Below are 23,408 nucleotides of genomic sequence, written 5' to 3' on the forward strand. Positions count from 1 at the left end.
GGCATGAAGACATTCTCTTGTGCAGTCTTCTAGAATATTTATCATTATGTCTTTTATATTTAAGGCTATAATCTATTTTGATTTATTTTTGAGTGTGGAGTAAGGGAGGGATTGAAGAGGGTTTTCCCCTCCTTTTGATATCCAGTTTTTCCAGCACCATTTGTTAAAACAAGTCTACTTTCCTAAATTATTTTTTAAGGACTTATTTATTTACTTATTTTAGAGAGAGAGAAAGAGAGAGCAGGGGAGGGGCAGAGGGAGAGGGAGAGAATCTCAAGCAGACCTCCTGCTGAGTGTGGAGCCTGACACGGGGCTCAATCTCACAGCCCTGAGATCATGACACAAGCCAAACCAAAGAGCTGGACACTTAGCCAAGTGAGCCACCCAGATGCCCCAAACTAGTCTACTTTCCTATTGAACTGACTTGGTGGTGGTTTGGTTAAAAAATCAATTGACCGTATATGTATGGGTTTATTTCTTGATTCTAGTCTGTTCTATTGATTTATTTGCTTATCCTTATGCCAAAACCACACTGCCTCTATTAATGTAGCTTTATAATACATCTTGAAATAGATCTTGTTAGTTCTCCAACTTAGTTCATTTTCAAGATTATTTTGGTTATTCCATATCATCTGCATTCATATATGTTTTATAAACAGATAGCCAGTATCTTCAAAAAATCTTTCTAGAATTTTGATTGACATTCCATTGACTCCATAGATGAATTTAGGAAAATAGGTATTTTAATAATATTTTTCTAAACCATGACATGGTATTTCTCTTCATTGATTTTGGTCTTCTTTAATTTCTCTCTTCCATCTTTTGTAATGTTCAGTAGAGAGGCTTTGTACATCTTTTGGTTGATTAATCCTATATTTGGTTATTTTTGTGGTATTAGTATTGTTTTTAAATTTTATTTTAAATTTATTATTACTAGTGTTACAGAAAAACTATAGATTTTTAAAATTTACCCTGCATCCTGTGACCTTACTAAATTCACTTACTAATTCTGGTAGCTTTGTTGTTGTTGTTTTTTAAGATTTTATAAGGTTTTCTACATACAGAATCATATAATCTGAGAATAAAGAGAGTTTTACTTTTTTTTTTTTACAGTATGTGTCCTTTGTTTCTTTTTCTTTTTTTTTCAACAATTATTTTATTGGAGACTTATTTTTATAAAAGAGACAGCAAGAGCATTGATTACAATAGAGTGAAAGACATATACATTTTTCAAGTAAGTAGCATTAATTACCTCTCTGAAACTATATTATCTTATTTTACTTTTAAGAGATGATTTGTTTATTGTATTAGCCTAAGAGATCATAGGTTATAACACATTCTCTCATCACTTACAATTTCAATTGCTTCACTTTCTGGCAAAACTTAGGATCAAGAAATACAAGCACTGATACTGCAATAGTGGTGTATGATGACAGATGGTAACTACACTTGTGGTGAACCCAGCATAAGGTGTAGAGATGAGTTGAATCATTATATTGCACATCTGAAACTAATGTAATGTTGTGTGTCAACTGTACTCAAAAAAAATTTCTTTTAGGACATGTAAGTATTCTTGGAGTGCTTGTCTAGCATGCAACTCTTGACCTCCAGTTTGTGAGTCCAAGCCCCATGTTGAGTGTAGAGATAACTTACAAATAAAAATCCAACACCCTCTTCAGCCCTTTAGGAAGCTAGACTTCAGGAAATGGACTCTCTTTCATAATGGGTCTTCTCATAAAGAGTCCAGTGGAAGACCTTCAACCCCCGCCCAAGCCCAGGCAACTGAGCTGAGATCTCATGCACTTTTTTTTTTTAAAGGTTTTATTTATTTATTTGACAGAGAGAGACACAGCGAGAGAGGGAACACAAGCAGGGGGAGTGGGAGAGGGAGAAGCAGGCTTCCCGCAGAGCAGGGAGCCCGGTGCGGGGCTCGATCCCAGGACCCTGGGACCACCACCCGAGCCAAGGCAGACGCTTAACGACCGAGCCCCCCAGGCGCCCCGTGAGATCTCATGCACTTCACTGGCAACCTGCTCTAGGCATCCTTCTGTTTCTTTTTCTTATTATAATGCTAGGACTTCCAGTAAAATATTGAAAGAAACGGTGAGAGCAAACATCTTTTTTTTCATCTCAAGGAAAAAAAAACATCCATGATTTCACCATTAAACATGCTATCATTTGGAGGTTTTTCAAAGATACTCTTTACCAGATTGAGGAAATTTCCTCCTATTTCTAGTTTCCCCCCACATTTTTTTTATCATGAATGAAGGTTGAATGGTGTAAAATGATTTTGCAAATATTGAAGTAATTTTTCTCTCTTATTCTGTTAAAATTTTAAATTACAGGGGCACCTGGGTGGTTCAGTTGGTTAAGCATCTGACTCCTGATTTCGGCTCCGGTCATAATCTCAGGGTTGTGAGATCAAACCCCATGCTTAGCACAGAGCCTGCTTAGGATTCTCTCCTTCTCTCTGTGCACCCCCCGCCCCAGCTCATGCTCTCTAAATCAATCAACCAATCAATCAATCAATAACACTGATCAAATTTTCAAATGTCAAATTAACCTTATATTCCCAGGGAACCCCCTCCCCCACCTTGGTCATGATGCAGAATCCTTTTTGTATATTTTTGGAATCAATTTGCTCACATATCATTACAAATTTTTGAATCTTTGTTTGTGAGGAACATAATTGTTCTTTTTTTTATGTGTAATTTTTCTTTCATTTAAATGACATTGCAATGCTCTAAGGAGGGGTTATGCTGATTCCACGAAATATGTTGAGAATTGTTTTTTCTTCCTCTATTTTCTGAGTGTGTGTAAAGTCAGTATTATTTCTTTCTTAAATGTTTGATAAAATTCATAAGTTAAATTATGTGGTTATCGTTGTGGGAAGTTATCTTTGTGGGAAGATTTTTCATTACAAATTCAAGTTCTTTAATAGATATAGAGGGGGGAGGTAGAGGATGGATAGAGTTCCTGCAATATTGCAACAAAAGTGTCTTTATTTAAAATCAAGGCCTGTAGCTTGAGGCCACTCCATATGAGTATGTACATGGCCTAATGTCTAGAGTTCTCCCTATGACCTTTCATTCTGTTGCTTCCTGGATCATCACCAAAACCTATGGAAACAAGAAAATGTCCCAGTTAGCGAATTGTCAGAATTGGCAAATCAGGTAACATCTGTGGGTCCAGCACACTGAAGGGAGCTTTTGTTTCTTCAATCCATATTTACTGAGCCTTTACCATGCATTCAGTTCAGAGTTAACAGATAGAAATAAGGGGAGCAGTGGGGGACACCCCGTTGCTTCTGAGTCAAGAATGAAAGGCAAATCCCTATTGTTGGTGTCTGGGGAGAGGAGGCAGAGAGAACAGAAAGCAAACACATGCCTGACCTGACGAGCTCAGGCTCTGCGCAGAGCCAAGAAAAGTGGCTGAAGCTCAGGGAGAAGCCTTATGTCTCTTGTCTTTCCCTCTCAGATTGAGGTCTGACCTGGGAGGCCTCCCTGGATGGGACTCTCCACACCCAGCAACGGGATCCCAATAAGCAGGCAACCAGGGCTGGAACCCCTGCATTCCTAACAGTTTGGTAAAGGACCTCCAGGGTCAGAATCAGACTCCCAGGCCCTTCCCCGGATCTCCACACTCAAAATGTTCTCGGTGGAGCCCAAGAGCACTTGCATGTTTAACAAGCTCCCACGTGACCAGGTGACTAGGCACAGCACCCAACCTAACTCCTCAAATGACAAGGGGAGGGAGAGCATCCAGAATAACGCTAAGAGGTCAGTATTCTGGGCCGGCTGGCTGGGGTAACTTTTCTCTCTTTTTGGAAACCCCCAGGCACCCTGTGTACTTGGGGTACTCACTCTACCCCATTTTGTTCCTGCCACACATTCCAGGGTGTGGGTTGTGAGGCAGAAATGGGGTGCTGCCGTTGGACAGACTTGGGCTCCGTGAACTCAGGAAATCATTTCACTTCTTTGAGTTTTAGTTTCTTACTACAAATATAGATAAAGATCCCTTTTCAAAGAGTTTTGTAAGGATTACATGAGATAATGCTTATCAAGCATTTACCACAGTGCGTGGTACAAAGCAAACACCCAATGAGCATCAGCCGATACTATTCATTAACAGACTATGACCTCCAAGAGGGCAGGCAACACGCCTTTTGTTTCTCCTGCTGGACCTGGTTACAGACTAGTCAGTCATGTTTGTGGAGCTGAAGAAGGAAGCTAAATCTCTTGGGGTTGAATGAAGACCTGAGGTGAATGCACATACAAAGCGTGTAGGTATATGTGCCCTTCCCCCACCTCCATACACACCTTCCCACTCGCTTCCCTCCACTTCCTGTCTTTGTGAGTCACCCCTTCTCTCCTTCAAGATTATCTTTCATTCTGTGTAGTAGGAATAATAACACAGTTAGTGATTACTGGGGGCTGGCCATGGGTCCGGCACTGTCCTCAGAGGCTCTGCAGTTTATCATCCCAGTGAATCCTCACAACAACCCTGGGAGGCAGCACTGGCATGATCTCCATTGTAAGGTGAGTCAACCGAGGGAGACAGAAGTCAGGGGCCTGCCCCAAGTCACACAGCTTGAACATGGTGGAGGAGCCAGGCCGACTTCATGCTCCAGATACCTGAGGTGTGCACACGTGCATGTGTGTGCGTGTGTATGCTGGTGTAGGGAGAGTAGAGAACACGTGCCCTCCACACCATACCAGCCTCCTGTGGCCCCCGCAGAGCTACTTAGCTCCCAGCACCACAGAGCTCATTCTTTCACACTTGCCAACAACAAGCTATCCATTCTGGCTGCCCTTTGGGGAAGAGAGAAAAAGCAGCAAGGAGGCCCAAGCAGGAGGAGAGAGCAGCTCATAGGAAGTCATTGACTTCTTCTGCCCCAAGCCTGTCCTCATTCTGTTGCTTCCTTGGCTGAGTATGCACCAAGCCCCCCAGCGCACCGTGAGAGTCTGCCAGGGCCGGGGCTGTGCTCACCTGTAGGCCTCGCCTGAACAGCCTGAACCCATGGTGCTGACGAGCTTCTTGTCCACCCGATGAAGTTCCACAAACTGTGGGCTGTCACGTCAAGAGGACAGCGTAGTCCAACGGGCTGCCCGATCTCACCCTTGGAGCAGATCTCCTCCTACCGTTTCATGAATCTGGTGCTCTGCCAGTGACCCAGGCTAGAGAGTGTCTAACTGGACAGGGTGCTGGGCATTCCCCACAGGTGGAGCTTGGCTGCCCTTGGAAGCATTCTGAACACAGTACCGAGGGTTCCAGAGGACTGAGACTATCTTTTTGTATTCCCTGCGGAAGTTCTGGTTCAGGAGCCCATAGACTAGGGCATTAAGGCAGCTGTTGAAATAAGCCAGGAAGTAGCTAGCCACAAAGAGCCCCTCCGGGACCTGGGGAGGTATTTCTTCTGGGTCGATGGCCACAGCGAGGCCAATGCCGTTCAGTGGGGCCCAGCAGATAGCAAAGATCACAAACACCACGAACATGGTCAGAAAGCTCCAGATGTCGCTGGGCTTCGGGCGCAGCTTGGTGTCTGACCTGGCCCTCCTGCAGGCCTGAAGCACCAGTGCCCAGATGCGCAGGTAACAGAAGGACATGACAGTGATGGGGAGGAAGAAATGAATGACCACCACTGCCATTGTGTACTGGGTGCTGGCCACCTGGATGAAGGTGCAGGAGTAGACACGCGGGTCATACTCCAGGGACCCCATGAAAAAGTTGGGCACCAAGGCCCCCACAGTGAGGAGCGAGACAAGGCAGATGTAGAAGGGCATGTGCCAGGGCTGGCAGATCTGGTGGTAGACCATGCTGTGGCAGACATAGCAGCAGCAGTTAATGGCAATGGCAGTGATGTTGAAGATGGAGCCAATGACACTCAGGCCCATCACGAAGGCACTGGCCTTGCAGTGCGCCTCGGCCAGGGCCCAGCCGTCATGGAAGATGGCTGCGAGGATTAGTGGGTACGGGTACAAGGCCGCCGCCAGGTCAGCCGATGCCAGACTCACCAAGAACAAATTGCCTGGAGCAGGAAAGAGGGGGCAAGAGTCAACAGGAGACCCCTCAATTCCTAGCCTGTAGAATATTCTACCCTTTATCCAGTTACCTTTATCCAGTCATGTAAAAGGAACCACGTTACTGTCAGCATTGGGGTTGGAGACCTAGTGGCTTTTCGAGACGCGGAGTTCAAGGCTCAGACTGCTGCTCACTGTGTGGCTCAGGCAAGTTACCCAGGCACTCCAACACTCCAAGCCTCATTTTTCTCATTTGTGGAATGGGAATAATGCCTCATACTTTATACTACAGCTGTGAGGATCAAATAATGGGACAAAGTCCTGGGGGCATCGTGGGTGCTCACGAATGATAACTATTTTCACCATAAACACAGATGCTCAGGAGCTTTGCATCACTCACACTCCGGCAATTATTCTAAGGGAGAAGCATTTGAAAATCAGGAAAGTGGCTTCACTAGAACCCCTCCCCGCCCATACTCCCACCTTCCTACAAATCTCTCTGACAGTCTCTTTTTGCACCTTCTCCCACACTGGTCAACACGCTACTTTTTTTTTCTTTTTTAAAAGATCTTATTTATTTATTTGACAAAGAGAGCAAGAGAGCACAATCAGGGAGAGCAGCAGAGGGAGAGGGAGAAGCAGGCTCCCCACTAAGCAGGGAGCCTGACGTGGGACTCTATCCCAGGACCCTGGGCTCATGACCTGAGCTGAAGGCAGACGCTTAACCATCCAAGCTACCCAGGCACCCCAACAGGCTACTTTCTAAGTGTCTTTACTTCAGTTTTCTAAATGTGAATTGCATTTTGCAAGTGGGATGGAAGAAAGGTTTGGGAGTAGGAACCATGTGTTCTGGCATTCCCCGGCCTCCCTCATCTGGGGCCTACACTCATAGCCAGGCTGCCACGTTGGCAGAGAGTCTGGTCCTGTGAGGCCTCACAGCCTCCTGTGTTGCCTTACACCTTCTCCAGCTTTCTGAACTGCCTCCCTCCTCTGAATGGAGTGTTCTCTAGCCCGAAAGTGCCTCAGGAGCCAGAGGGAGAGCCTATGGAAACCGCAACATCCATTGATTAATATGCTTCCGGCATGTTCTGGGCCAGAATCCTAGGGAAGAGCTGGGACTAAAGCCAAATTTAGAAATCCAGTATTTCTATTTCTAAAGCATTTGGATTCTAAAACACTGACTCATGAAGAAGGCACCAAGAATCCAAAAGTGTGGCCAAAATAGAGCTCAGAGCATGAGAAGCTCCATCCCTGATGCTGCTTGTTCCAGTCACCAAGGGTATGCTTTGAGTGCCTACTACATGCCCAAGAGCTGCTATCCTTTCTAGCCAGCAGAGGCCCCCAGGCATGCAGTAGGCACCAGCCATCGTCTTTCAAGTCTTCTGGCCTCTTGCCGCATGGTGAAGTACGAGCTGCCAGCCCTACAGTGGCTGGACCCAGAGGGCAGGTGGAATGATTTGCAGGAGGGACTTCTCGGGGAGCTAAGGACGTTGGCTCCACCACCACCAGGCATGTGCTCTGCATACTGCATTGGCTGATGTGACCACTTCGGGGTCACAGCATCAGGCAGATGGAAAGGGTCCAAAAGACGCAGCAATTGGAGAGGCCAGGCTGCGGTCTGGCTTCAAGCGGGTAGACAAAAAGGGAGGCTCAAAGCCACCCTGCTGGGGGTCCCCCCGAGTCAGGCCTTCAGGTGAGGTAGACTCCACGATTACAGTTATAAACCCACAAGGCAGAGAAAGGGCTGCTTCCAGCCCTCCCCTGTTCGCGCACACATTCATTCACCACACCTCAAAGAAGATTCCACAAGATGCACTCCATGTGGGGGTGGGAACGTGGAAGACCCCCCAGGCAGCCTTGGTTTGGACAATTAAAGTGCTTACAAAGTGGTGAGCTCTCCTGTCTCTCAAGACATTCATATAGAGATGGGGTGTGAAGGAGTCTGGCTTCAGGTTAAAATGTTGAATTCCTTCCCCTTCAACTATGTTTGAGATCTATTTACTGAGTGGGGTAAAGCCCCCTCACATTCTTTCTGTTGGGTACAGCCAGGCAAGAAACGCACATCTGAGGACCTATGCAAGGTACGGAGGGGGTCTCCCGCTTTTCCATTGAATTCCCAGTCTTGTTTGTTACCTCCACTGGTGGATGTCAGTCTCTGACTCTCCTACGCAGACCTCACCCGGTCTCAAGATGGGGGGCATTTCCTCTCTCAGAGTTCTTGTTCTCAGCTGGATCAGGAGCCCTTGCCTCTTCCCAGAATTGTTAAGTGTCTTTTTGACATTTGGAAGTGGTGCTTGAAGGTGGGATGACCCGGATAATCTCAGTTCTGCCACTTTGAAGTTGGGCAAGTTCCTGAAACTTCTTTCCCCATGACTGTTCCTTAATTGGTTCCCTCCTGTTCTTTGGGGGCCCTCCTTCCTTTTCTTTACACGCATTCCACTTGGTTGTTTCTGGGAAGAAAATCACTTCTTTCTGATACAGGAATATTGGTCCCTGCAGGGCCCTCTGGCCTCCTGGTTGAGCAGCAAACAAGCTGTTGGCACTGGCAAGCGCGTGCGGAGAAAGTCAAGGGCTGCTGGGAGTGAGTGCTAGATCAGCCAGCTGTTTCCCCCGAAAGCCAGTCCAGCTCTGTGTGTTAATGTGGCTCATCTCCTGATAATGCCCCAGAGGCTGGCAAGCAGCTTGTAAATAGTGGGAAGAACACATTCAACTCCACGTAGAGAGTGATTCAATTACCCTCCCCTATTTCTCAGGTTGTTTCTAGAAGGCTGAAATCAACCAGTTCCTGCTGTAGGTTCGTCTGCCCAGACATCGTACTGTCTCCCAGATTTCTTGACACCAATCCAAATTAGGCAAATAAAATTCTTGTTTTGTCTCCCATCTGTAAGAAGCCAGGTCCTGTCTGGATGGTAGTCAAGGGAGGTCTAGTTCTCTATCCATTTCTTCCCCAGACAGGTGAGAAACCCATCAGGATGCGCACAGCACTGCTCATCCCACTATGCACAGGCGTCTAATGAATATTCATGTCATACATCCTGGCATGACTTATTTCCATCTGCCTCCACCAGACAGGGTGTATTAGTGGAGACAGCCTTCAACAAAAGGCCTTTGTTCACTAATACGTAATTCCCTTTTAACATTCCTACACAAAGCACATCCTTCCACAATCCACTCCCTCCTTGCTTCCTCTTTCCTTTTTTTCCAGGAAATCTATTTCTTGAGAAGGATCTGGTAACCCTGGGGGGGGGGGGGGGGAGCCAACAAGCCTTGAGTGATCTAGTCTTCATCAGATAGGAGAATTCCAGAAGTTCAAGCCACCCTTGCCCCTCCTCCCTGTGCCCACCCAGCAGGCCCAGAAAAAGAGTCTGTTGAATTTAAATTGTCCTTGGTCACTGAGCTAAAAGCCAGTGTAGAAATAGTTAAGGAGTCATTTCTTCAACAAATATTTCTGAGTATCTACTAGGGACTAGATCTGCCTTTGTTTGCCAAGGCCGAAGGAAACATGGTGAGCAAGAGGCATACCCCCCTCCCCTTACAAAGCTCCTGGTCTCAGAGGAGTCAATTAAACAAATAAAAATAAGATGTGGCGAAGGTTAAAATCGGGAATTCAACAGATAAGCTATCATTTCTAACAGGGGTAAACTTCCTGTGCCTTGGGGTCTTCTTCCATCCTTTACCTTTTCAAACATACTGAGTGCCTACCTTGTCTGGGCAGGGCACAGGGATGGGTCAAAGACATGGCCCCCACTGGTGAGACGCCAACAAGGCTGTTGGGTCAAAAGACAAGAGAATCAGCAGCTAGCTAGCCCTTCAGTGTGCTGAGAGCCAGGAGAGAGGCCAGGACAAGGGAACAGTGGGGAAGAGCTAAGAGGGCCTGGTGATGGGGCTGGCCAGGCAGGAAAGTTCACCAAGGGGCAGGACAACATCACAAAGACCCTTGCCACCCTCCTGCGTCCTTCTTAGAATGCTGTTTTTCTCAAAAGGGATTCGTATGGGAAAGGAAGGGCATAAGAAATACTAGTAATCTCCAAATGAAAGTGAAATATTTTTATCAGTTACTTTCTGGAGATAAGCACTGGAAATCAGTAGGCAGATTATTTGTTAAGAACTTGATTTCCTTACAAACACTAAAAACAAGGCACTTTTATATTAAAGTAAGCTCCTAATTTGATTCCCAAATTCCTTGAAGGCAGAGATTGTTTTCCACTAAAATCACATTATTTGTGAAAATCTTAGAGAGTGCAGATGAATCATATAAGAGCCGAGTTGAAATGTAACTCTGCTTTAATTAAAAACAAAAAGGCCTGCAAAGCAAGCTAATCGTGTAAACAAAAACAGGATGGGGGTATTTCAACCACTTAAAAGAAGAGAACGTATTTAAGAGCATAATGATCTATTTTTTTTTTTAAACTAACTGCCTATTACAAAATATCTTTCCATAATCATCACCAGAGATCATTTGGAGACTCTTACCGTAGCATTTTATTACTTCAATTACACTTAGCACTAACAACAAAACCACAATTGGTATAGCACTTTAAAGTTTATAATGTGCCTTTACATAAATTGACTGAATTGTTTCTCACAAGAATCCTTTAGGGTTGATCCCGTGATTTCCATTTCAAGAAACTGACAGATTATGTGAATTGCCTATGGCCATAACAGAGAAAGAAGAGAAACAGGAGGAAATCAGGAAAAAGAAATGTCAAGGGCAAGGGTGTAGAGTTTGGGCAAGGGTGTAGAGTTTCTTAGTCACCCCCAAAGCGAGAAAGAACAGGAAAGCGTGCCCATTAAACCTGGCAGTTAGAAGGTCAGGAGTGATATTAGCAAGGGCATGGTTCTGCCCAGTGTTGGAGGATAAACTTTTGTACTGTAGGTTGCTCTCCCAGTCGGCTTTGGCTTCAAGAGAAGGAAAGAAATGGAGTGGTACTTGCAAAGGGATATCCCTTTGGTGGGGGGTGGGGTGGTGCACAGAGTCTTTTTTCTTTTCTCTTTCTTCTAAATGGGAGAGATTTTATCCGGCACGTAATAAGCACACAGTAATATTAGCTATTATTTATTACTGCTGCTTTTATTAGTTGTGTCGAAAGAACAAGAAAGAGAATCCGAACATTGGACTACAATCCCTGGGAGATAAGATAGGAGAAGTCAGAGTGCAGGGCGGACCCTGAAGAAGGTAGGATGTTGCCTCTAGGGTGGAAACTCCCTGAGTACTGGGGACTCTACTTCTCAACTCCCTAAATTCTACTCTTTCAATAAGAAGTATTTTAAATCGTAAGACCTAATTGTGGCAATGGTATCTTCAGAGTTTTGTGATATATTATGCTAAATACAGACCCCAATTTCTGGAGGAAAAAAAGGCAGTCAAACACGAAAGTCTTCATACCCCTGGGCTACTGAGAGCTACAGGGGAGAAACTGAAGAGGATTATGAGCTTTTCTGATTGTTCAGCTAAAGACATAATTATGGGATTTAAAATGTGTTCATCTTTGCTTGGTGAAGAGATAAGAAAGTATTCAGTGCAGAAACCTGAAGTTGGAGAGCTCAAGCCACGTCAGGGAGGGAGTCTAAGTTAGCCCAGTTTGGTCTTCAGCTGATAACAAGCACTACAAACCCGGCCAGCTGAGCGGGTCAAAAGACACCGGTCACCAAATGGCGTCTCCATGAAAACCCGAACGACGTGAGTTCCACCTTACCCTACAACGCCTGGAGCACAGGGACTGTGGGTCTATTAAGTATTTCCTCCAAGCCTTCCAAGAGCCTTTATCCGGAAAGAGTCTATTCATTCATCATTTACACCCTCAATCAGCTAGTCGGGGGAGAAGGTGGGCTCTGCTCCAATCTGACTGGGGATGCAAAACACCTGCTGGGCTGAAAATTCCCATCAGGAAGCCTGCAATGTAGTCGCTGCTTCCGGGCAAAAGATGGTGCAGACCGAGCATCACTGGGTTGCCCAGAGAACAGGGCAGACTCTGGACGAGGACCTGTGTGTTCAGCAACCAAATCCTCCACGTTTTTCTGGGCAATCCCAATGTCAGGTATTTCATATCCTTTCTCTTTACATATCACCCAACTGTCCGAGGTATGGCTTCGCATCCACTCACTCACAACACCTCCCCGACAGCCTGGGAAATCGGGCACTGTGCCCAAGGGCCAGGAATACCTGATACTCTTTGGGCTTTCCCCTCTGCTAACGGAGATTACCTCGGCCTTTCAGTAAGGACATGTTTCTCTCAGCTCTCTTCTGTGTGGCCAGCTCTCTGGATGGCGAAGGTAAGGGCGGGAGGCTCACATTCTACAGGCAGCCCAAACGAAAAGCAATCTCAGACCAGACCAGCAGGGGGCAAACTCCCTAAGGCGGCAGGGAGGCACAATCTGGGGGAGGCCAGGCAGAGCTGGAGACCGCTAGCCCCACGGGAGCAACAGGAACAGGCACACCTCTGTGCAAGGCCAAGAGTGAGGTATGCCGTGGGATTTCAGTTCCGTGAGGACTCTACTGGTCGCATGAGCAGTGCTGAGTGCTGTAGCTGAGTCCGCCCCACCTCGTGACGCACGATTCATTCCTTCGGTCCCACGGCTCTCCTGGTGTCTTGTCGGTTTTCAGTTTGTCTCCACAGACCGGTGTTTATTTCTTACTATGTACTCGGCTCTGTGGACCGAAAGGGAATCAAAGCTTCGGGTCTCAGCAGACTCGCGGTGCGGTGGGCAGAGAGGGAAATGGACAAGCCCGGTGAGGCGGGTGCTGCTGGGGAGGGCACGGGGAAGCCGGAGGCGGGAGACGGTCCCCACGCTCTGCTTGCCATTACTAAGCGACATCACCACCTCAGAGGGACGTTGAGGAAGGGGTCTGGAGGAGGTTCACTGGCAGAAAAGAGGCAGGGAGCTCCTCATCTTGGGCAGTGGCAGCAGCTCACAAGCAGGATGAGAGGAGGGAGACGAAGCTGTGGTGCTGGGCGGGTGCGCCGGGGCAGGGCTGTGTGAGCAGTGCTCTGAGTCCCATGCTGTACACACAGAGGGCAGCCACGGATGGGATGGCATCAGCCGCTGGAGGAGGGAGCAGGGAAAGCCGTCTGGACACTCCGGACAGAGTTTGTCCCAGAGATGGGACCCTGGGTGGCTCAGTTGTTAAGCGGCTGCCTTTGGCTCAGGTCGTGATCCCCGGGTCCTGGGATCGAGTCCCGCCTCTGCTCCTTGCTCAGTGGGGAGCCTGCTTCTCCCTCTGCTCCTCCCCTGGCTTGTGCTCTTTCTTGTTCTCTCTGTCACATAATCTTTTTTTTTTTTTTAAGAGAGATGGTGAACGTGTAAAATGGGGCAGCGAGAGGAGAGAGGGCAGGAAAGGGGAATATTGAGAAATATCAGACGGCAAACATCATGGGAACTTGGGGAATTAAGGAACCAGGAATGACGCCCAGGGGTCAGGTGTCTAGGAGAGGAAAAGAAGGCGACCCAAAAACTAGCATTAGGTAAGCCAAAGGAATGGAAGTTTTCGAGGGGGCGGGGTGGGCCTGAGGCTCACACACTGCGCAGAGGGACATTTTGGAGGCCAGTCTCCAGAGCACTGAAGAGGAAATGGGAAGCAAGGAGGTAGTCAGTGCATGGAAATTGATGTCTGGCTGTGAAGGGAAGGAGAGAGTAGTGATGAACTCATAAACAGACATAAAATCCGGGCGTCTGGGTGGCTCATTCGGTTGAGCGTCTGCCTTCTGCTCCCATCATGATCTTGGGGTCCATTGATCGAGCCCGAGTTGGGCTCCTTGCTCAGTGTGGGGTTTGCTTTTCCCTCCCATCTCCCCCTCTACCCCGCTGCCCTGCGCTCCCTAGCTAGAGCTCTCTCTCTCTCAAGTAAATAAAATCTTAAAAAAAAAAAAAAGACATAAAATCAAGGAAAGATTTTTTTTTTTTTAACACCAGAGACCCTTGTGTGTGTGTGCCTGTGTGTGTGGGTGTACATGTGTGGACTAAAGGGAAAGAGACAGTGAAAACACAGAAGAGAGAGAAAGAACTTGATGGGGGAAGGTTCCAGAAAAGCAGGGAAAGGAAGAGATAAAAACCAGAAACACAGAGAGTATTATTGGCTATGTCTAGACCAGGGCAAGCGTGGCCATGGCAGGCACAGGAAATGTCCTCAGATGCTGTCAGGAGAGCCCTAAATACGACAGGTCCCCAGGAAGCACACATTAAAGAGTGAAACGCACACCTGGTCTTACCTTCCAAGTTGGGTCAATACCCTGAATCTGGCTCCCACCTTCCCTCCATCCCTCCCTCTCTTTCTCTAGTGCCATCTCTGAAAAAGTCAACCCAACACATGCAGCAACAGAAGCTACAGACAGGGGGTAGTCCTGGGAAAAAGGACGATTCATCTAACCACTCACCCAGCTATCAGTTTCACCCCTGTCATGGATGACTAGAGGAAATGCATTTGTCATAGTCAAGTGAAGGATACTGATGTCTGCTAAGAAGGGTCTGTGATCTTAATATGGGCTGTGTGCCTTGGTTATGTGTCCTTCGCCACAGTCTTATCTCCTTATTAGCGATGAATTAAGGAACCAGACTTAATTACAGAAAGGTCTCAGATGAGGGTTTCTTAAAGTCACTCTAAACTCTCCGTAGAGCGACTTGATTCCTAGCGGAATGAGTGCAAATTCCGAGGGCTCTCAGTTTTTAAGCATCTTTTGAAATCTCACTCTGCCAAGGTTTAACGGAAGTCAACAGATTTTTCATGAATGTTATCAATAAAGCCAGCGGTCAAATAAAAGCTGGTTAAATTGCATGACTGGAGCGGCCACCAATGTGTCAGGAATTAATGTCATTTAGCTCTAGTGTTAGCATTTGTTTCTGGTGCTGGGCTGTAGCAGACTCAACAGGAGGCAGGAAGGATAGAACAGGGGATGGGCCAGCAATTGAAAGCTCAGTACCCACCCAGGCCAGGCTCCCAAATCAGTAAGGTTTCTGTGCCGCCCGCTAAGAGCACAGAAGAGGCCAGCCCTCCTGGGATGAAGGAGGGGAGAAGCTGCTGACCTGCCTCAGGTAAAAGGAAGCTGCACTCACCCCACTCAGCCACCTCTCCAACCTCAGGCAGCTCAAATTTTACTGACCAGGGAACCATAGCCTACCCCACCCGGTTAGTCAGGGAGAGAAGAGGCTGGGTGTCAGAATATGGGGGGCCCAGCCCTGCCTCTTTCCTGCCTCTGTGCAGTAGATGCGTGTTTGTGGCTGCTGCAAAGGGGCGATTCAATCGAAAATATCAACTACAACTTTCCCCTCGCCGTAACCTGCTCTTCCTTAATATATAAGCTTTTAGTCAAAGGACTTGACAATATCTTAAAAAAGGTATTCCAGATGATACTAACCACCACTACTGAAATGACCGAGTTAGAAAGCTTGTTTCTACTTGATAGTGTTGTTTCCCATATTATAAACAGAAGCTCATATTTTTATTTTTTGTTTGTTCTGTAGATAAATATACTGGAGTCAGAGAGCCACACAAAGTATACATGCCCATTTACTACAATTGGCCTTTCTGAATGGTCTGGGGCTCCTTAGAAAAGCCTGGTTAAAGACAAGACAAGCCTGGCTTTCTGCTGTTGTCTTTTCATTGTAATTCACTCTAATATTTGAGTTGCCCCTAACGCCCAAATTAGAAAATTACAAATTAGCAAACAGGCCATGAGCCTCCCACGTTGAAATGGTCAGCATGCTCCTGTGACCGCTCAGGGTCAGAGTTCAGAGACTCCCTCCCTCTGGTTTTGTTCCCTTGCAGACCTAAGGAATGGAAAAATTGAAAGGAGAGTGCACAGAAAGGGGAAAAATACTTTTCCCGATTGCGACACTATTTTGCCAAATCCTTATTTTAATCCTCATTTAATCCCACGAATTCCCTATCTTCAGAAAAGACCACGTTATCCCAAAGCAATGTAGTTCCATTTGCAAGCAGAGCCTGCAGATTTCTGCGTCTGCACTCTCTTGGTTGGAAATAGGTCTTCAGATCACCTGGAGGTAAGTTTCCGACACAGAACTCCCCCTGGGGCTTCATTGTCTCAGCACCCACTGCAGGGGGAGGGAGAGAGGTGTTAAAGATCCTGAGATTCCTGTGGCCGGATAGGGGCACCCTCTGCACCCGCACAAACTGGAGCGCCTTGGATGACGGAAGCTTCCAGCCGCGTGGGTTCCCACAGAGCGGGCGCCCCGCCAAAAAGTGCGCAGAAAAACTCTGCTCAATTCACGCGGCACAGACGCGCCCAGTGCGCCCCGGGCAGCGGCGAGAGGCGGGCGCCAGAGCCGCACGTCGGGGAAAGGCAGCAGCTCTGCCAAACTTTTGAGTACAGGACCCAACTTGGGGACGAGGTTCGAGAAAACGGAACGGGGCCCCCGGGACCGACCGCGGAGTCAGGATCGGGACCGGACGCCAGGGAAGGGTCAGCCCCAGCAGCGGGCGTGGCGCTCACCCGCGTTCCGGAGCTTGCGGTTCCTGAGCACTGACAGGATGACTAGGAGGTTGCCCACGACGTCCACTGCTGTGGTGACGATGAGCACGGCGGACAGCGCGGGCGCCACCCAGGGAGGACGGGCGGTCCCGGAGGACCGCGCGCTACCCGCCCCCGGCCAGCCCGGGCGCACAGCCGGCTCGCCCGCCTCGCAGCAGTTGGAGAAGGAGCCGTTCTCCAGCATCGTGGACCGTCCGGCGCCGCGCGCCAGCCACCGCGCCAAGCCCTGTCGCCGCAGGAAGCGCGCTGTCGTGCCCAGAGTTCTTGCCGCCCGCACGGGTGCCCCGACCAGTAGGGAGGGACCTAGAGGAAGTAATTAAGCGTGGGCAGGGGGCGGAGAAAAACATCAGAATGGGAGGAGGACTTGGGGTGCAGGCGTTGCCAAAAGGAGTGCATCCTTCCCTCTCCCTCCCTGCGGGGCTGGCTCAGGAACATCTGAGACCCAGAGCCCAAAACTGCCTGGCCCAGCTCAGCCCTCAATTCCTGAGCGCACCTCCACGCCCAGATTCCCAGATTCCCTCCTCCCCCACCCCCAAGAGAAGCTGTGCCCAGGAAGGGACACCCAGATATGCGGACTGGAGAAGGTGTTGTTCGTGGAGACCTGCAGACCTGTTGTCAGAAGGGCAAGGTTTGAGGCCCCCATGGGGGCTGCGCAGCTCCAAAGAGAGTAGTCCCCAGGGTATGGGGACAGATCCCAGGGCAAAGTCTGGTGGAGGGTTACACTCCTGGCAGCTGCAGGAGAAAAGCAAACCCCTATTTATTGAGCACTTGTTGTTTACCCTGGGAGACACTGATGATGTCTCTGCCTTGTCCTCGTCATAAAACCAAGACATCTATTGATATATGAACATCTATTTAAATATGACAATACTTAAATAGATGTGTGGTCAATACTGGGGGTTATTATAATGTGGTTTTGGAGGGCTTTTGAACAAAAAGAGTGAAATATGACTACTGGAAAGAAGGAACTTAGATGCCCTTTATTTAAAAGGTTTGAGCACTTGCTCTGATAACAGCAACAGCTAACCTCTTCTGAGGGTGAATTTTATGCCAAGCACTGTCCTAGCACCTTTCACATCACTAGAACCACTAAAATCAAAATGACGGACAATTTTAAATTTGAGGAGGAGGTAAAACGCCTGGATACATTGCTTTCATGAGAATGCAAAATGGTACAGCCACTTTATAGAGTTGTTTGGTAGCTTCTTATGGAGTTAAACATATATCATCCTACAACCAGAAATGAGATAAAAATGAAACATATGTCCACAAAAAAAAAACTTGTGCCGGAATGTCCAGAACAGCCTTATTGATAGTAGCCCAATCCTGGAAACAGCCCAAATATCCATGAGAGGGTAAACAAATTGTGGTATATTCCTACATGGAATACCACTCAGCAATAAAAACTACTGATCTACACAACATGGATTAATCTAAAAAAATATTATATTGAACAAACGAAGCCAGGCACAAAAGAGTACATACTATACAATTCATTTATATGAAGTCAAAAAATAGGAAAAATTAATCTACGGTGATAGAAAATTAGAACAATGGTTGCCTATGGGGGTGAGGATGGACCAGGATAGAGCACAAAATACATTTCTGGGGTGTTATTTCATGTTATTTTATGTAAATATGATATGTGTATTTCATGTAAATTATACTCTCCCACCTCCTTCCTATCCCAGGCCCCAAGAAACAAACACAAAAGGAGGAGTGCAGTGGAGAGGAGTGATGATTCTGGAGAAGGATGTGTTAGAGAACAAACCCCTGGAGAAGTGAGCCCATCCTGAGCCCAGGGAAGGAATATTATTGTTAGCAAGGAGAGGCTTCACCCCTATGGTAGAAGGGAAGCAGAAGCTGGGAGCCGAATTCAAAGTGTTTCTAGATTGGTGTGAGCAAATGAGGGAGCTGCCTTCTGGCTGCTCTGATCTCAAGGAGCTTGAGCCTACCTCATTAGCTGGGACTGGGGGAAAGAATGTGGGAGATTTGAAGACAGGAGAAGGTATGAAACGTCGTTTCAGAAAATAGGTACACTAATTAGGATCCGTGGCAGATTTGTCAGGAGAGCAAGTACCCCTGAACAGTTTCAGATCGTGGCTCTGAGTGAAGCCAGTCAGCCTCATGGTGTGGTTGTCAGTCAGCAACTTGGATCTGCTCAGGACAGGCACTGACGAGGCAGGAGGATCTTCAGCCAGGATTGGGGTTTGCCAGGGAGGAGTAAATAACGGAAGGAAGTGCAAGGCATGATGGGAAGATGGACCCTAGGATCTATATTAAATGAGGCATGCTGAGAAAACGGGAGGGGGCTGATGGATCATGAGATACAGATGGGATCAAGGGATCAGAGGGGCTGAATTCAAAGGATTGTGGTGGGTGAATTTGAACAAATAGGCTTTGATATTGAGAGAGTGACTTGTTTGAAACTTGTTTGAGATTTCTTAGGACTGCAGATTCTGTTGAAGTGGGGCCTCTGAGTGGGATGATGGGAATGGGTGGCCGGAGAGGGGCGAGGGGAAGTTCATTAGAAACGAGAAGGTCAAGGACCTGAGAAGCCCAAGCGTGGGTCTTGTGGTGGTGAGAGAAAAGGGAAACTGAGTCGGGGGCAAATCCCAGTGAATAGAGAGGAATGACCAGCCAGTTGGTAAGAGAGATGCAGGAATGAGGAGAAGGAGAGACAGTGGGATGGTGTGAAAATGTCACAGGCTGTTCTCAAAGAAGAGATAACCTTCCCTGTTCTTACATACACACGTGTACAAACATATAGCGGCACTTCTGTGGCTTTCAGTGGCCCTCATAACAGCAGGTGAGTTGGGTGCAAAACAAATGGCCCCCGTTCAGCACACCAATGACACACATTTGCTTAACTGAGTACGAACCAGAGGAAGCAGCCCTGGGATGTGATCATGCACACATCCACAACAGTGTATCTCAGACCTTTGGGCACGAGCAAGTGGGCTGCTCTCCGCCTAAGCAGTCAGCATTATGTCCTAGCACAGTGGACTAGGCTGTGACTTAAAAGGGCAGGGGAAGGGTACTGCAGCTTTGGAAGACACTTTGCTGGTTTCTTACAAAACTAAGCATACTATTGCCATCTGATATGGTGACCACACTCTTTGGTATTTACTCAAAGGAGTTGAAGTTATCTCCATACTAAAACCTACGCATGGATGTTTATAGCCGCTTTATTCATAATTTCCAAAAACTGGAAGCAACCAAGTTATCCTTCAGTAGGTTAATGGATAAATAAACTGTGGTAATCCAGACAATGGAATATTATTCCTCACTAAAAAGAAATGCACCGTCAAGCCACAAAAAGACATGGAAGAACCTTAACTACATATTCCTAAGTGAAAGAAGTCAATCTAAAAAGGCTACATATGATATGATTGATTCCAATTATATAACATTCTGGAAAGGCAAAATTATGGAGACAGTAAAAAGATCAGTGGTTGCCAGGGATTAGGGGAGATAGAGAGAGAGATGAATAGGCAGAGCACAAAGGATGTTTAGGGCAGTGAAACAACTCTATATGATACCATAGTGATGAATTGGTGTCATTATACATTTGTTCAAACTCATACAACACCAAGAGTGAACCCCAATGTAAACCAGGGGCTTTGGGTGATGATAATGCATCAGTGTAAGTTCAACTGCAACAAATGTACCATTCTGGGGAGGGAGCGGATATTGATAATGGGGGAGGTCATGCGTATGGCAATGTGTGGGAACTCTTTGTACTTCCCCTCAATTTCGCTGTGAACTTAAAACTGCTCTAAAAAGTAGTCTACTTAAAAGGGGGAAGGAAAGGAAAGAAGGAGTATTGTTGCCAGGGAAGGTGAAAATGTCCCCAGGACTCATACAGCCTCAGCCAAAAGAGAATCCACACCACTTACTAGCAACAAGACCAAATAAGCAACCCTAGAAAGAAAAAATCCCAATGGGGAAGAGGTTGGAGCTAGGATACCGACGGTGTTGGGGGGGTGCCCTGATTTAAGAGAGAGGGTATCACATTGGAGAAACTGAGAAGACATCCCCAGAAGGAGTGAACTCAAGGCTGAGAGGCTAGACCGGGCTGGAGAAGTGGGCAGGAACTGGTCCAGGTAGGCCCGAAAGCCAGGAATTGAAGACTCTGGACTCATCCCCTCGTGGTGAACTCTGTTGAAGGGTCAGACATCTGTGCTCTGCCCTCCTTTGCAGGCTGCCCTTCCAATGCAGAGTGGATGTCTGCCGCAGAAAGCAGTTCCCATGCTGACTCCTCCAAGTAGAGAAGAGTGGTGATTGCTTCAGCGTTCCAGGCTGATGGCCTCTTAACGGAGCAGATTCTTCTCACGATAGGCGAAACCCACAGTGGCTGCCAACAGTGAAATGAAATTATGGAGGAGGAAGGGGAGAGAGACAAAGGAGAGAGGTTCAAGATTCCCAGCTGGTTTCTCAACAAAATAAATCAACATATTGAACACCTACGGAAAGTTCTAGTGTTACAAAAATGAGCAGGACTGGTGGCTCTTACACCTGGCCCCAAGTCCAAATGCAAATCAAAATATGCTCACAGAAGCTCAGCTTCCCACAGACCAAGAATAATACCTTTCAATTTGGATAGTACTTGAAACCTTTTCTAAACCACTTTACACGGGCCATCTCGTGTCCCCTTTCAACAGCTCAGTGAGACACGGGAGGCAGGTATGATTGGTCCAGCTGGAAAAGAGACGAACAGGCTCTCGGAGATAAGTCACTTGCCAAGGTTGGTGGCTGATGAGTGGCCAAGATGAGTCTGTAAACCAGCTGTCTAACAGAATCCATTTCTTTTATTGGATGTATAATGGCTCTTACTCCCTCTATATGAAATATACAAAGAATGTAATCAAAATTTTGTGCAGGTCATCAGTTTGCCACATGACTAAAGCAACCACTTGCCCTTTTAATAATACTATACATGCTAATGATAGCACCACAGCTAATAGGGAGTGTTTACTCTGTGCTCCACACATGAGACATGGATTTCTCACTTAACCCTCACATATCTGTGAGATGGAGACTGTCGCTGTGCACCGTGAAGGAACTGAGACTCAGAGAGGTTAAGAAATCTGCCTCAGGTTGCCCAGCTAGTGGATCTAGGAGCTAAAATTAGGATCGAGGCTGATTCCAACACTGGGTGCAGTCTTGCTACGGCATCAGTGAATATTAAAACCTCTGGACTCTTCTCCATCTCAGGAGAAGGATGGGGAGGCTTGATGACATTGGGCAGGTTGAACCTTGGGAGAGAATGGTTCTGTCAGTTTTGAAAAGGATGGGTTTTACATAGATCACTTAGAAGATATACCACCACCTAGCATCGGGAAGCTGCCCTAATCTTTTCCTGACATGAAGAATAGTCTGGAAAGATGGATATTGTGCAAGAAAAGAGTATAAAATAAACAATCTTCTGGGCAGTCTTCCTCCTGTTACCCAGCATGCAGAGACCAGTTGGGGACCCAGTGACCTCGCAAGGCGGGGCAGGGTCAGAGCCTCAAATTTTCTCTACTGCTGGTCGCATGATCTTTACCTTTTCTGACTTTTTCATTCCCTTCAGGGGAAACCTCAGAGTGAGAGTTGGTGCCCTGGTTATTTCAGACATGAATCTAATCTAACAGTTCAATGTTCAAGCACAAGGGGCTGACCCTTCCCTTAGAATCTGCTGAACACTAGTTCAGTGCTTTTTTTGTTATCATACACTGTCAAGAATAGATTATTTAGGGGAATATATATATATATATATAATTTCCCCCTAAATATGTATATATATTTCCCCTATATATATACACATAGACAGTTAAAATTGTTTAATATTTTTGCTTTATTAGAAGTTTTTTGTTCATAGTTTACAGTTTACCAGAACAGTATACTTTCCTAGCAAAGATACGTAATTATAAGCTGCAGATCATAAGCAGAAAGATTCGGGGGTAAGAGCTGCACCAAGGTTGTGATGGTTTTTTACAGAAGGAAATTTATTTTGGAATCTTAGTGCTTGTTTCTAAAACCTAGGGATGAGGGGACCCCGTCATAGGGAAATCAGTCCAAAGACAAGCTATTTGGGAAGGGAGGCTCTGGCCAGAACAGTCAGGTCCAGGGGCCAACAAGAACCCTGTCCCCCAGAGTAGAGGGTATCACCATATGGTCCTGGAGCCTCAGCTGGATTGGATGTGTAACCAGCCTCCTGCCTCCAGGGAGCATATTCATTACCAAAAAATACCCAGTGTCTTGCAGAGATGCTGGTATCAGCACAGGCCTTTTCCCCAGAGACTGGCTGTTATCAGTCCACAAGGGCCTCAGTCAATAATGTTGCACTTTTGTCTTTAAGGCCAATGAATAATAACCTTAGCCTAGGGCAGAATTTCATTTATTTAATTATTTAAATTTTTAAGAGAGGGAGTGGGGGAGGGGTGGAGGGAGAGGGAGAGAGAGAATCTTAAGCAGGCTTCTTGCCCACCACAGAGCCCATTGCAGGGCTCGATCTCACCACCCTGAGATCATGACTTGAGCCAAAATCAAGAGTTGGACACTAAACCGTCAGAGTTACCCAGGTGCCCCTAGGGCAGAATTTTGAACATGAGTGATTCATTCTAAGTTCTCCTTGTGTTTGCTTAACTAGAGCTAATTTTTTTTTCTAGCCAAGTTAATTTGCCAGGACCTAGTTTGGCCTGGTCCCCACACTAATGTCCACATCCACGCTGAAGCTTCTTTATTGTAGATTTGAGTCTGTTGCTCTGCTTGGAGGAGCCATTCTTAATAATGCCCGATGGGAATGTCTGTAACTTTGGCCCCAAAGCCACCTATCCCGGACGAGCTCTGTGAGTCACTGAGGAAGGTGTGGATTGAACATGGAAAGCCAGCTGGTCCATAAGGGCCTGTCATCACCTGC

At 46.9% G+C, this 23,408-nt stretch overlaps 1 protein-coding gene across 1 annotated transcript in view; it reads right to left on the reverse strand.

Annotated features, from left to right (window-relative positions):
• The window catches only part of MTNR1B (melatonin receptor 1B), a 37,409-nt gene extending 20,721 nt beyond the window's left edge, over positions 1–16,688 (reverse strand). The window contains exons 1-3 of the mRNA XM_025893960.2: positions 16,466–16,688; positions 5,194–6,028; positions 4,990–5,070 (exon numbers count right to left, since the gene is read on the reverse strand). Of these exons, the coding sequence (XP_025749745.2) occupies positions 4,990–5,070; positions 5,194–6,028; positions 16,466–16,688 (1,139 nt within the window). The remainder of the gene's footprint in view (positions 1–4,989; positions 5,071–5,193; positions 6,029–16,465) is intronic.
• Positions 16,689–23,408: the final 6,720 nt, after the last annotated feature.

Source organism: Callorhinus ursinus, unplaced genomic scaffold, assembly GCF_003265705.2.
Source record: "Callorhinus ursinus isolate GAN/ISIS: 27379988/994484 unplaced genomic scaffold, GSC_fseal_2.0 scaffold76, whole genome shotgun sequence".
Classification (NCBI taxonomy): domain Eukaryota; kingdom Metazoa; phylum Chordata; class Mammalia; order Carnivora; family Otariidae; genus Callorhinus; species Callorhinus ursinus.